This window comes from Vicia villosa, unplaced genomic scaffold, assembly GCF_029867415.1.
Source record: "Vicia villosa cultivar HV-30 ecotype Madison, WI unplaced genomic scaffold, Vvil1.0 ctg.000148F_1_1, whole genome shotgun sequence".
NCBI classification, from domain to species: domain Eukaryota; kingdom Viridiplantae; phylum Streptophyta; class Magnoliopsida; order Fabales; family Fabaceae; genus Vicia; species Vicia villosa.
In genome coordinates this window covers 157,621-171,173 of record NW_026705039.1, presented here as the reverse complement: position 1 = coordinate 171,173, position 13,553 = coordinate 157,621, and the positions used below count along the sequence as shown (strand labels likewise).

Sequence of the window (13,553 nt, the reverse complement as noted above, 5' to 3'; positions counted from 1 at the left end):
TCCTGGATGATAATTCAAACCAAAATCATAATCTTTCAACAGTTCTAACCACCTTCGTTGTCTCATATTCAATTCTTTCTGATCAAACAAATACTTTAAGCTCTTATGGTCGCTAAAGACTTCAAATCTAGAACCATAAAGATAATGTCTCCAAATCTTCAACACGAACACTACAACAACACGTTCCAAATCATGTGTAGGATAGTTCTTCTCATGAACTCTCAACTGTCTCGATGCATAAGCAACAACTTTACCATTTTGCATGAGCACACCTCCTAAACCCATCTTAGAAGCATTACAATAGACCATGAACGATTCTTCCAGATTAGGCAATATCAAAATCGGTGCCGACGTCAACCTTTTCTTCAACTCAACAAAGCTCTCTTCACTAGAAACACCCCATACGAAAGATTTACCCTTACAAGTCAACTTAGTCAACGGAAGGGCTAACTTAGAGAAACCTTCAATGAACCTTCTATAATAACCGGCTAATCCCAAAAAGCTTCGAACCTCGGTAGCCGACTTAGGAGTTTCCCATCTCAACATGACATCAACTTTAGACGGATCCACGACAATACCATCACTTGAGATGACATGCCCCAAAAAACTAACCTCTTTCAACCAAAACTCACACTTGGACAACTTAGCATACAACTTCTTCTCTTTCAAGACTTGCATTGCCAACTTCAAATGCTCAGCATGATCTGATTCTGATTTAGAGTAAATCAAAATGTCATCAATGAACACCACCAAAAAACGATCCAGATACTCATGGAAAATGCGGTTCATGTACTCCATAAATACTCCAGGAATTGCTATGAATACGTACTTAACCCCTAGGTACGTGGTTCGATTCCTGCGGGAGGCAAAAACAATATTTCCTGGGCAGCCGGTAAGCGGACCTAAGGGGAGTATTAATTAAGCTAGTGACATGCTTGGTAGGCCAGAAGCCCCGCGGGGTAAGTGGAAATCCAGGGTGTTACATTAAAAAGGCGCCTTTTTATGTAACATCCCGAGCCTTCGGCGTTCCCAGCACTATTACCTCACGAACTTCTCTACCCCCCTCACTAGTAGAGTTTTTACCTTTCGTGGGAATCGAACCCTGTACCCTGGGGTTCAAGTACATGTTCATTCCATTCCCACTACAATTTGAGTAGCTCAATTGGTAGTAGGAATGGAATGAACATGTACTTGAACCCCAAGGTACAGGGTTTGGTTCCCACGAAAGGCAAAAACTCTACTAGTGAGGGGGGTAAAGAAGTTCGTGAGGTAATAGTGTCGGGAACGCCGAAGGCTCGGGCTGTTACATAAACTCCCTGCTAGCTTATGGTGCATTTGTAATAAGGAGTTAAACCCCAACATCAGCGGCCTTGACGATCAACATGTTGCTTTTACTCTCAACCACATGAATCATAGCCTTGGTTTTGCTGTTGTTTATGCTTCTACTTGTCATGTTACTAGAAGAAACTTATGGAACAGATTGGAAACTATATTAGATCCTGCTATACCTTGGTGTTTTATCGGTGATTTCAATGTCATTTTGGGCTGCCATGAGCACAAAGAAATATTTCTGCCTGCTGCTGGTCCTATTGCAGACTTCCAAAATTTCGTGCGGTTTGGTTTGGTTCGGTTTTCTTTTTAAAAAATCCAAACAAAACTAATGCGGTTCGGTCGGTTCGGTTTTTTACTAATATTTTATTGAGCCGTACATATACATATAGATGACAACATAATTTTGTATTTAGACATTCATACACTATCAAATAACAACAAAACTCCTCATATTTTTACAACAATTTTTAATTTAATATGTAAAAATTAAATTAGACAAAAGTGGAATATTAAACATAAAATAATAGCATAAAACAATATAAAAATTATTAAAATGAGAAGGTGAAAAAGAAAGAATATAAGAGAGTAGAGATTATAGAAGAAGAGTGAAGATGTATGTTGCAAAGAAGGTGCGATAATGTTATTAGAGATTCGAGAAGATTGAGACTAAAATATATGTAAGGATGAGAAAATTATTCGTAATCATAAGACTAAGGTATAATAGATTTAAGTTTGGGTTGGATGTGAGTTAAGTAAAAGTTATGTTATAACATAATGCGGTTTGATTTGGCTTGGTTCGGTTTATAAAATACAAACCGCAAACCGAACTGAACCGTGCGGTTTTGTTAAAAAATAACCCAAACTAATCCGAACCAAATGCGGTTTTTTGCGGTTTCGATTTGATTTGGTTTGGTTTGCGATTTTCTATTGAGTTGGTTTGATTTTGAACACCCCTAATAAAAACAAGTAGAAAAAAAATCAAATAATAAGAATAAATGCATTTCATTTATGTTGTAAATCGAAAAAAAGAAGAAGAAAGATATATAATGAAAAAGAAAACCGATAAGTTTTCTATTATTTTTAGACATTTTCAAATAAATTTTATATTTTTTTATTCACAATAAAATTATTATGTATAACTATTATTACCATATTTTTTTTATATTATTATGTACTCTATTTAGAAATGTATCAATTTCCTTTTTTCAATAAATAAAACATAACATAATTAAAAATAAATAAATAATAAATAAAAGAAATTATAATCAGTTTAAAAATAAGAAGAAACTATTTTTATTACTTTAAATAAAAAAAGTTAAATTTAATATTAATTAAATTAAAGTTTATAAAGTTCAATAAAATTACTTTAAATAAAATTACTTAAAATAAAATCACTTTTAATAAAATTATTTTATATAAAAATAAATTTAATATTCACTCATATTCTTGAAATCTTTAATAAAAGGTTAACTTTTATGTAATCTAATTTTAATTTTTTTTTTTTGGAAAAAATTTATCAATTAAAAAATTTATTTTTACTTATATTTTATTAAATATCAGGTTATTATTTTATAAATTAAGTTACCTTAAAGATAAATGATTTATTGTTATCCTAATATTAAACTCTTCTTAATTTTAAAATAAAAATTTTATTGAAAGAATGTTGTAGTCAATATTTCCTTAAAAGTGAAATAAAAAATTTCTTAGTCAATATCATTTCATATTGTATAGGTACGAGGTATGTTCATAAAAATAATATTTTATATAATGTTATCACATATAAATATAAGTGTAGGGATTCCTTCTTTTTCAGCAACAAAAGAAAAGAGTGGAGTTTAATACTTTTTACAATTAGGATGAGAAGTATTACAATGTTAATGAACAAAATCCAATTTTGTTTTGTGTCATTTTTCTTACTGTCAGTGATCTTTAATTCTATGATTGCCTCATCCATTACATCTAGAGGTATTATTTCTTTGATATTACTTCTCCAATTCTTCTTAACTAATAACACATTTTTTAATTAAATATTATTTTTACATAAATTATTAAATTTAATTGATATACAGTGACATATATAAGCAAATTTATACCGTCAATTAATCATTACAATTATATTTTTTTAATTGTTTGACTTTTGCTTTAATCACATCTAAAATATTTTATAAGAGTGGTTGTAATACCCTAATTGTGTGAGAAAATTTAAAGTGACATTGCATATTAATTAATTTCATAAATTAAATTCATCTTGAGAATATAAATATATTTTATATTGTTATTTAATCATAATCACTAGTTTTTTTAAAATATATTTTTACTTATTTTTAAAATAACATTTAGGGAGTCCAATACATAAAATTAAAATATTTTCATATTAAGTTCTTATTTTAAGAATTAATAATACATTTTATTATTTATTATTATTTGAATTAAGTTGATATGTATTAATAATGTAAAAATATTTTATATTATTTGTTATTAATCGTAAACGTTAGATTTTTATTTTAATCAAATATAAAATACTAATGTTTATGATGCACCGAATGAGTAAAACTTTATATATAAATATATTGCATCTTAATTTAATTAACCTCTTCTAATATTTTTTATTTTAGAAGTCAGGCGTCCCTTGGTTCCCAAATATGAGATAGATATTCAGGTATGACCCATCATCCTCATTACTGCTATTTCACAATATATTTATTTATTTTTAATATTTATTAATTATATTATTATTTGATATTTTATCAAGTTAAAAAAATTATTAAACCATAGTAAACTATTAAGATTGACGAATAAAAACTTCACTTCTATTACCGTATGAAAGTATAGTTAATAAAAAATGATAATTATATGTCTTATTAATTGTTAAATTTTTTTCAGCATATTGAAGAATCTGATGAAAAGTTTGTGTCTCAAACAAAAGTAGAAGAAATTAAGGATTTGTTGTCAAGAAAGGTTTTAATTGAAACAACGTCAACACCTAAAAATTGTACTGGCCATTGTAACAAGTGTGTTCCATGCAGAGCTGTCACAAGACCAGTGCCACACCTACCAAACCCACCTCCAAACCTGAAGTATGGGAATGTAAATGCGTTCCAGCGAAAAAATAATCGTATTTTGCAAGAGTCCAAACCGGAAGTATGGGAATGTAAATGCTTTCCACCCAAAAAATAATTATATTTTGCAGGAGTCCAAACCGGAAGTATGGGAATGTAAATGCGTTCCACCCAAATAATAATTATCATTATGTATAATTTTATCTTTTATTAAAATAAATAATACAGAACTCTTGCTAATAAAACTTGTGATGCATGTAACTAAAATTTGATTTTTAATGAATGATTGATGATGATCATGCAAGTTAGAATCTTTGAAAAAAGTTTGCCACCCGCTTATTTTTGTAATAAATTACTAATATCTTTTTCTTATAGAGATCCTCTTTGAATGAGACTTTAATCATTATAAAATAGATAGAACACATCATGAATTGTTTAATTGGTTAAGCATAGTAGGTGATATATATATATATATATATATATATATATATATATATATATATATATATATATATATATATATATATATATATATATATATATATATATATATATATATATAAGGAGGGATCAAATTACACTAATTAGTTACACTAATTTACAACTTTGATTTATTTAAAATCCAATGGCTATTAAAGAAGCACCTTATCAAGTTGTTCCTCAGCATGAGGGACAAACTTCCAAAGCGCCGTAACACATGTGGAGTCTGTCTGGGAAGTTAGAACTGAAAACATGTTTGATTCTCTGAACACTATTGAAAAGGATAATGACTCTATAAGTATTTCTAGTTCCCAGGACGTTGAGTTTGTTGATGCTACTCAGTTTCATCCGGAGGATCGGGGGCAAGATTACTCTGATAACCAGACTCAGTCTCAAGATATGAGTTTCCTAAGAAAATCATGGGCCAACATGGTTGAGGAAGATGACACAGGGCAAAGAATTACTGTTGATCTTGGTCATTGTTTGGATCCATATATTTGGGAAATAAAACTAAATGTATGTGTGTCAAGGGAATTATAGTATTTTCTCTCTTAAATAAAAGTTAGGGCATTGTTTGGATCCATGTCACTAACCTTTTAAAACAAAAACCAGAATTTTAGTAGTAGAAGAAGAAGGAAAACGTGGAAAGGGAGAGGAAGAGGAGAAAAGTTCCAAACTTGGTCCAAAGCTCCCGACTTGCATGCAACAGATTCTGTCCAAGATTTGATTCTACCATAACCTTCATCTTGCTTTCAGCCTCATCATCATCTTCTTCATCTCTAAGGTGAGTCCCTAGTTAGTATCCATGGGGTTTTGCATGTGGGGATTTAATTGGGGTTTAGGGATTGTGAGTAAACCATGAATCAATGATGCTAACTGTGTTTGTTGTGATATAATCCTTGCATTCTGATGTTCCTAAATGTATTTACATGTTTTAAATTCGTTGGGATGTTGTTAGTAATGCAGGAAACAAACTTAGAAGCATTTTGGGACTGTCTTAGGAACCTTAAAAATGTAGAAAAATGGTTCTGGTGCAGTGTAACCAGTTACGGTCTTGGTGTAACCAGTTACGCTGTTGAAAACTGGGAAATTTGGGCATTTTGCGTGTCCGTAATCGGTTACGGGTTCTGGTGTAACCGGTTACACTGAGTGGGAAAGGAAAAATCAGCAATCCTTGGAAATTCGTAACTCCCGTCTCGTGTACCCGTTTGACGCGTACCATATACCGTTAGAAAGCTAATAAAGTGTACTATCTAGGAAAATTAGCATTGGTTTCTAAATATTATTTTTTTGATATATCTGACGCACCTTCAGTTAAGTGCGACGCTGATAACATGTGGATTATGTATAGTTAGACTGAATTTACTTCATCATCCTTAACTGATGTGTTATGTCATTATGTGCTATACATGAATATATGAGGACACCGTCGTTTTGGTTAAACGATTGGATTGATTGTATTGTTTGTGACCTTGACATTGCGTCATATTTCTGTATGCTTGAATCGAAGTGGCCGGAAGGCTAGATTGGGATGCTACTCCGACTATGTGGTCAATGAGTCTTCCCGGACCGTGGAGTCCAATGGAATAGCCCGTTCATGTGTATTGTTCGATAAGGTGTGCATCTGAGCTACCGTTGCAGTGTGCTCGTGAGTGTCGTACGGGGTTTTTACTCACTTGGCGTTAACACACTTGCGTGCTCGGTATGGTGGGGTTATGCGGCCATGTAGGCTAATGCATAATGAGGTAACTCACCTCTAGTGAAGTCACGTAGACTAATACTAGGCTTTCGCCTGATGGGCTCAGGCGTCAAGGTGGCGGCTTGTACTCGACGTAATTCACTTGCGTGAAGAAGGTTAATGGGACATTGACGCCAATTAGGCTAAGGTCATCTCGCAGCTGTCGCTACCCGCGAAAATTAACAAAGTCGCCACTAACATATTTATCCTGAAAAGCAAGGGAATGCCAGCAAACAACAAAACAAAACAACAGTCTCACGACTAGAGAAAAAAAAAGGTAAGGGAGTCGGTTACGCGAGGGGAAGGTGTTAGCACCCCTCGCGCCCATCGTACTCGATGGTATCCACGCCTGTGTCTAAAACTATGGGTGTGTAAGCAAACTGCGCTAATGTGGACTAAAATGCATGCAAAATGTAGGGAAAAGAAATAGTTACTCGCATGGGCCCTACCCCGCTGCCTACGTATCCGTTTTGCGGAATCAGAGGTACCGTAGCTCGGCTAACTAATTTCTGTTTGTTTTGTGTCTTTTAGGTGAACAAGTTACATTCACACTCCGCTGCTCGACCTTTGGAGACTTACGCTTGGGAATGGTGCGGAAATAACAAGTTCTTAAGAAAAGAAAATCAAAGAGTGTGGTTTGTGTTTTAAAAGATGCATGAGGAAGACCTAAGCTAAGGGGGAAAGCTTGCTACCTAATGTTAGCATACAAAGGGTATCAGTCTAAACTAAACTATCAACCTACGGGGATAAGCGAAAGCAAACAAATAGCACACAAACGAGATTCGCTCGTAAAGCAAACAAACCAACGACACTGGCCGAATGGTAGAAAGGCGGTCACGCCATAGCCAAGGGGAGCAGCTCAACCCAAGTCAACCAAGCATCAGACCTCGCGAAAATGATCGGGCCATAGACAAGAGGAGCGAGTCCCTCTCAGCAACCAAGCCGTCACGGATCGTAAAGGAAAACGGTGCGTGCGTACACCGAGCGTCAACGTCGAGCGACGCGAGCTATAGGAAGTGCGGGGGTCCGGTTGCATGAACCCTTTTCCTGACATACTCGATAACAAGATCTTGTGCAGGTCCGGAAGCGAGCAACGCGTAGTGTGCTCATACCGAACGGACTCGATGAGACTAGGCGGGGGTTGATTGCTAACCCTTTCCGCGTGCCTTCCATGAGGACTTAACGGAGTTCCATATAGGACTTATTACACCGTGACTCCCTGCCGCAAAGCACAAATGTAAACACACCAACAAAAACAGAGCCTCTTTCGAGGGCTTGGCCAGATGCATGTCTAAGTCCTACTTCTCATGTTAAAGGATGATGCGAGAAAGCGATAAAGTGTGAGAAAAATAAAATGAAACGGGATCAATACCAAACGGATGATGATCCGTAAACTGTAGCGAAGAGAGAAAGGAAACTAAGAATCCTGCAAGCGAGCCAGCAAAGCAAAAGCAAATGGTCAGCATACCGATTAACCATGTAAGCAAACAAGGGTCGACATGTGCGTCGAGCATAATCACAATACACCTGTAAGAGGAACAAGCAATCCAAACAAGCAGATATAAAGTAATAGAAACGTGTCTCCAGGATGAGAACACGACACGAGTGAATGAAACTGTGTCTCGCAAATGAAGCGGAACACTCAAGCAATGAGCGTCGATTGGTGATTATCCAAATGCCTTGCACACTAGCACACAAGTTAGAGATAACAAAAACCGCAATCGGAATTGCGTTGGTGCTTTACACCGAAAAAGGATAACGAAATGAGAAATTTGACATTAACACACTTTTTAAATATAAATAGAGCGAAAGTAAGATAACAATAAAAAATAGCACTCAAATGTTAGTCAAATATGTACACAAGTTTTATGAAAAACAAAGCAAGTGTTTACGAGTCAAAAGGTATACCGAAACGGTAAAATCGGTAAAAAACGATAAAAACTAAACTATATAACAAAACATTTAAATTCTAACAAGCAAAATACTATATGTTTTTATTATTTTTTTTATCATGCAAAAATTTAACAAAAATCAATGATTTTATTCTCTATTATCATGTCAAAATATAACAAAAATATTAATGATTTATCATACTAAAAGAGATGGAAAACAAACTAGTAAAAAACTAATCTAAAATAGAAAACTTTCTATACAGGGGGGTTCATACAGAAAATGGATGTACAGAGTAAGGAAAGGCGCTGAGGCCCAAGCAATTGGCCCAAGGTCATCTGTTTTTTTGTTGCTACAAATCTAGATTCTAGCCAAAAACAAAGTGAGATGCGTGGGCTCAGGTGAGATGCATACAGACTCGGTACAGGCCCAAGAGAATCTCTGGTCCATCACAATTTTTATTCAACTTGTTTATCAACTTTTGTTAAACTAAATCAATTAAGAGCAATTAATCAAATCAAATTCAATTAATACTAATTAATCAAGACTAAACACAAAAAGGGAGTTAGGGTTACATGAATGTGACTATTGGAGTTTTGGACGTCTCTCTCCCTCTCACGAGAATGAAGCGGCGACGATATCAAACCTCCGGTGAACACAGTGCTCCGTCCGCCTCTATGATTCAATTGCTCAATAATCTCCTTCACATCTCCGTTCTCAATCTCCCTCTCAAATTACCTCTCATCTGTTCGTTAATTTCTCCGATTCAATCTCATCGTCTCATAGTTCCGGCCGGCGGATTCCCCGGTGACTTCGAAGCTCCTTCGATAACTCAGGTTTGTATTAGAAACCGCCTCTTTGTTCTTTGGCTCCTTCTTCTTTGCGATTTGATTACTGATTATTGATGGAGGCGTGTTATTGTTGTTGATTGCAGATTTGATGAAGATGAGGATGAAGATCGAAGGTGAGTTTATGGAGATTTTTCTGTTGTGAATTTCTTTGACGAAGAATCGACGAAGGATGAACGATTGAAGATGATTTCGTGAAGGTGATGATTTTACAGGGATGAAGAAGCTGAATGTGTAGAGTGGAAGAGAATCGAGAGAGTCTTCGAGACTTCGGTGAATGGATGTTTATCGAGAGAAAGATGAAGATTGATGTTCGAAACGTGTTTCTCCGATTCAAAACCTGAGGTGAACCATTGAAGATTGAAGGAAGAGATTAGAGATTGAAGCGTGTTGAAGAAGTTTGTTACGTTTCTGAGTTTTTTGTTCAATGATGAAGAAGATGTAAGAGCGATAATGGGAGAAGATTGAAGAATTGAAGAACACGTGAAAGGGCTTTTAGATCTTTTGATGGTTTTTGACTTTGGTCCCACTGAAAGTTCTTGTAGCATATGGAGATATTTGAATATTTTGTGTAATGGACAATTGGTATTCTTGTATTCTTGTAATGAACATCAAATTGTATTTTGCAGGGAATTTTGAATGGAAATATGGATAATGTATGGATAATGATGAATTGAACAATGAATTTGAATGTATATTTTTAGACATTTTTGTAATGAATATTTTGATAAAACTATGTCCTTGAAATTTGAATGAATGATATATGTCTTTTATGCTTGTAACTTGAATTCTAAGAAATCCCTCGTATGCGCCGAATCTTGCCATCATGAACAAACATATGCTCTTGATCAATTTGAACACATAGCATCAAGTAATTACCAATGAATCCACATCTTCACCTTAATGAAAACATGTCTTCAATTTAAACCCTAAGCAACTTGCACTTCAAACAACCAAACAATCTGAAAGAGCGAGGATGCATCGATCGTAATGAATTCTTAAGTCATATATCATGTTTTGGCAAAGGTACTCCCTCAACAGAGGACTTTAACATAACCATAAGGCTTTGAGAACTCCTTTGATGAAGATAAAAATCGAAGCACATAAGAACAACTCACTATGAAATCCAATGAATCCCCGTTGAATTAACGATCGCACACATCATGCATAAGAAACTCTTTATACTTTTTCTTTATTTTTGGCCGACGAAATAAGCGTCTACCATAACTTATAGCACAGTGAAGAGGGCAAATTTTGGGGTGCAACAGCTGCCCCTATTCAAACTTCTTGAACTTGATGAGTGAGAAACGAAAGTTTCGAACCGTTGAGGTGGAAGGAGATTGAATACCAGAATAAACTCGAAAATTTGCGCTCTTGATCAATAGAAGATTCCATCTTCCAATAAGAAGGAATGTACCACCCCACAAGCAGGGAGAAAAAACTTCAATTGACCTGGATAATTAAGTAGCTCCAACTTGCGATAAGATGGAACAGGCAACCCCATTGCTGAGGGAAAAACTTCAATTGGTCTGGGAACCAAGAGAAGGTCGACATCTTTGGTTGATATGTGTATCAAAGCGAAATAGACGTCTTTGGCCGATCTGAATATCGGATATAAGAATGTCTTCAACTGATCTGGGGGCATCAGGACTGAACAGACATGTCTTCTTCTGGCGAAAATAAATCGTCAGGTGGATGGATATCCTCAACTGATCGGAAACATCAGGATTGTGCCTTCTACTGATCTGGGGACATCAGGAAGAAAATGGATATCCTCAACCGATCTGGGGGCATCGGGAATTTTAAAGAATGCTTTCAACTGATATGGGGACATCAGGACTGAGCAAGCAAGTCTTCTTCCGACGAAAATAAATCATCAGGTGGGTTGAAGTCCTCAACTGATCGGAAACATCAGGATTGTGCCTTCTACTGATCTGGGGGCATCAGGAAGAAAATGGACCTCCTCAACCGATCTGGGGGCATCGGGAATCAAGATTGTCTTCAACTGATCTGGGGACATCAGGACTGAGCAGACATATCTTCTTCTGAACGAACTAAATCGTCAGGGAATGGATATTTCCGACTGATCTGAGGCATCAGAGGGCTTGCTCCTTCGGAAGATCTTAGAGATCCGGAGGCGGTTCTTTCAACTGAACTGAATTTCAGGATAAGAACAAATATCCTCAACCGATCTGGGGACATCGGGAATAGGAGTGTCTTCAACTGACCCGGCGATATCAGGAATAATAGACAGTCCTCTTTTGATGAAGTAAATCATCAGGAGATATCTCCAACTGATCTGAGGCATCAGTGGGCTAGCTCCTTCGGAAGATCTCGGGAGATCCGGAGGCGGTTCCTTCAACTAATCTGGATATTAGGATAGGAACAGATATCTTCAACCGATCTGGGGACATCGGGAATAAGCATTCCTTTCATCTGGTCTGACAATGTCAGGGAGAGGGAGACAAACTTCTTCTGATTTAGACATCAGGATAAGCGCCTGTAATGATTAGGCGAGTTGCTCTCTGGGAGGCATTTGTATCTTGATAACTTTCCTGCAGAAAGAAACAGATATGATATGACTTATGCATGATGCATGTATGAATGTTGGATGGAGTAGTATTCTGAAGATGGAAATGCTACACGCTTAGAGAATGCAATGCGAATGATGCATGATTCGGACGCTGCTTAGGGAAACAGCGGAGAAGCACTGAGTTGCTGAAGAAGTCCTGAAGAGAGTACGGAACTCTGCGGGGAGGACAAGATGAGTGACCAAGGGTCACCATTGCGAGCTGACAAATATGGATCAGAAATCTGCTTGAGACGATCAAATTTGGATGCAATCTCTGGCTGGGGAATAAATCCTGCTTGGGGATAAGAACATCCCAATTAACTGCATGGGGAATACCCTGACAACTTCACTGGAGAAGCAAATTTTCGACACTCTGGGGATGTGGAGATAAAGGCAAGTCATGGAGACAACTCGGATGGGGAGTACCATTTGCTGGTGTAGGACGCATTCCACTGGGGAAATCCTTGACAGAAACAGATTCTGCTGAGGATGCATGTGAATCTCTGCTGATGAAAGACTCAGTGGGGAAGATGAATACTTCTACATAACGATCCACTGAGGAGATAAGAAAATCCGCTGGGGATAAGGAACTCAACATAAGAACCTTTTGTCAAGACAAATCCATTGGGGAATAAGATGACTCTCTTGGGAAAAACAGATCAATCTGTTAGGGAGAGAAACACTCTACTGGGGAGAATGAGGGACTCGGGCAAGGAACCTCATTAAGAGCTTGCTGGGGAATCAGATACCATTCAGTCTTGATTCAACTGGAGAGAAGACATTCCCCCGGAAGAACAAGACTTCTGAAGCACAAAAATTGCATTGAAATATGTTTTGCTGAGGAGATGAGAATCTTGGAACACAAAAAACCTCATTTGAATGCACTCAGCTGGGGAATGAGAATCTCTCACTTGGCTAGATCCACCAACGTGCTGATGTGATGCACTCGAAAGGATGCATCTGCGAGGTAAATTGATAAAAAATGCTCCAGGATAGAGCATGACGTCTTTAAGGGGTTCCTCACATGGCAGAGGATAGTGATGTTCACCCACAATGGGCAAATGCAAGAGCAAACAGATTGTCAGACATCTGAGCTTGAAACTTTCCAAACAAGCAATGGATTCACGAGTTAACAAGCAAACAGTGATTAGAACACCAAACAAGTATCGGCCGGAGCATCAAACATGCATTGATTTTCCGAGAGAGTGCCACCAGGAAGTGGGCTTAAGGGGTCAAGCGAATGTTGATGTCACAACTACCAAACAGGCATTGGCTTTCAAAGTGTTCTGCATATTCATATTGATTGTAAGGATGCCAACAAGTATTGGACTTCCGGCTTCTAACTGCTTAGGATGACAACCCTGACGGTTCTCAAGTTCCTAAGTTGTTTAGCTCATACCTGAACTTTAAACTGAACACCTCCTGACGAGGATAAAATGCCAATGCATATTGCTTTGCCCCAGCCTGTAAGGACTTTGAAGAAATTCGTCTCGTAAGGACTTCTTAAGATTTGTGCTAACATAGCCAACTTGCCCCAATATCAAGAATTTTGGAAACATGCCCCTGATTGACCATGGTTGGAGGTAGTTTCAGATACGCTTGGGTGAATGCCCCTGATTGTTCTGCACTTTGAG

At 36.7% G+C, this 13,553-nt stretch overlaps 1 protein-coding gene across 1 annotated transcript; it reads left to right on the top strand.

The window, feature by feature from the left end:
• The first annotated feature begins 3,166 nt into the window (after positions 1 to 3,166).
• On the top strand, positions 3,167 to 4,643 carry LOC131624673 (EPIDERMAL PATTERNING FACTOR-like protein 6). The gene is made up of 3 exons (XM_058895602.1): positions 3,167 to 3,297; positions 3,948 to 3,991; positions 4,216 to 4,643. Exons 1-3 carry the CDS (start codon positions 3,189 to 3,191, stop codon positions 4,507 to 4,509), a joined length of 447 nt encoding a protein of 148 aa, XP_058751585.1. The 5' UTR covers positions 3,167 to 3,188; the 3' UTR covers positions 4,510 to 4,643.
• Positions 4,644 to 13,553: the final 8,910 nt, after the last annotated feature.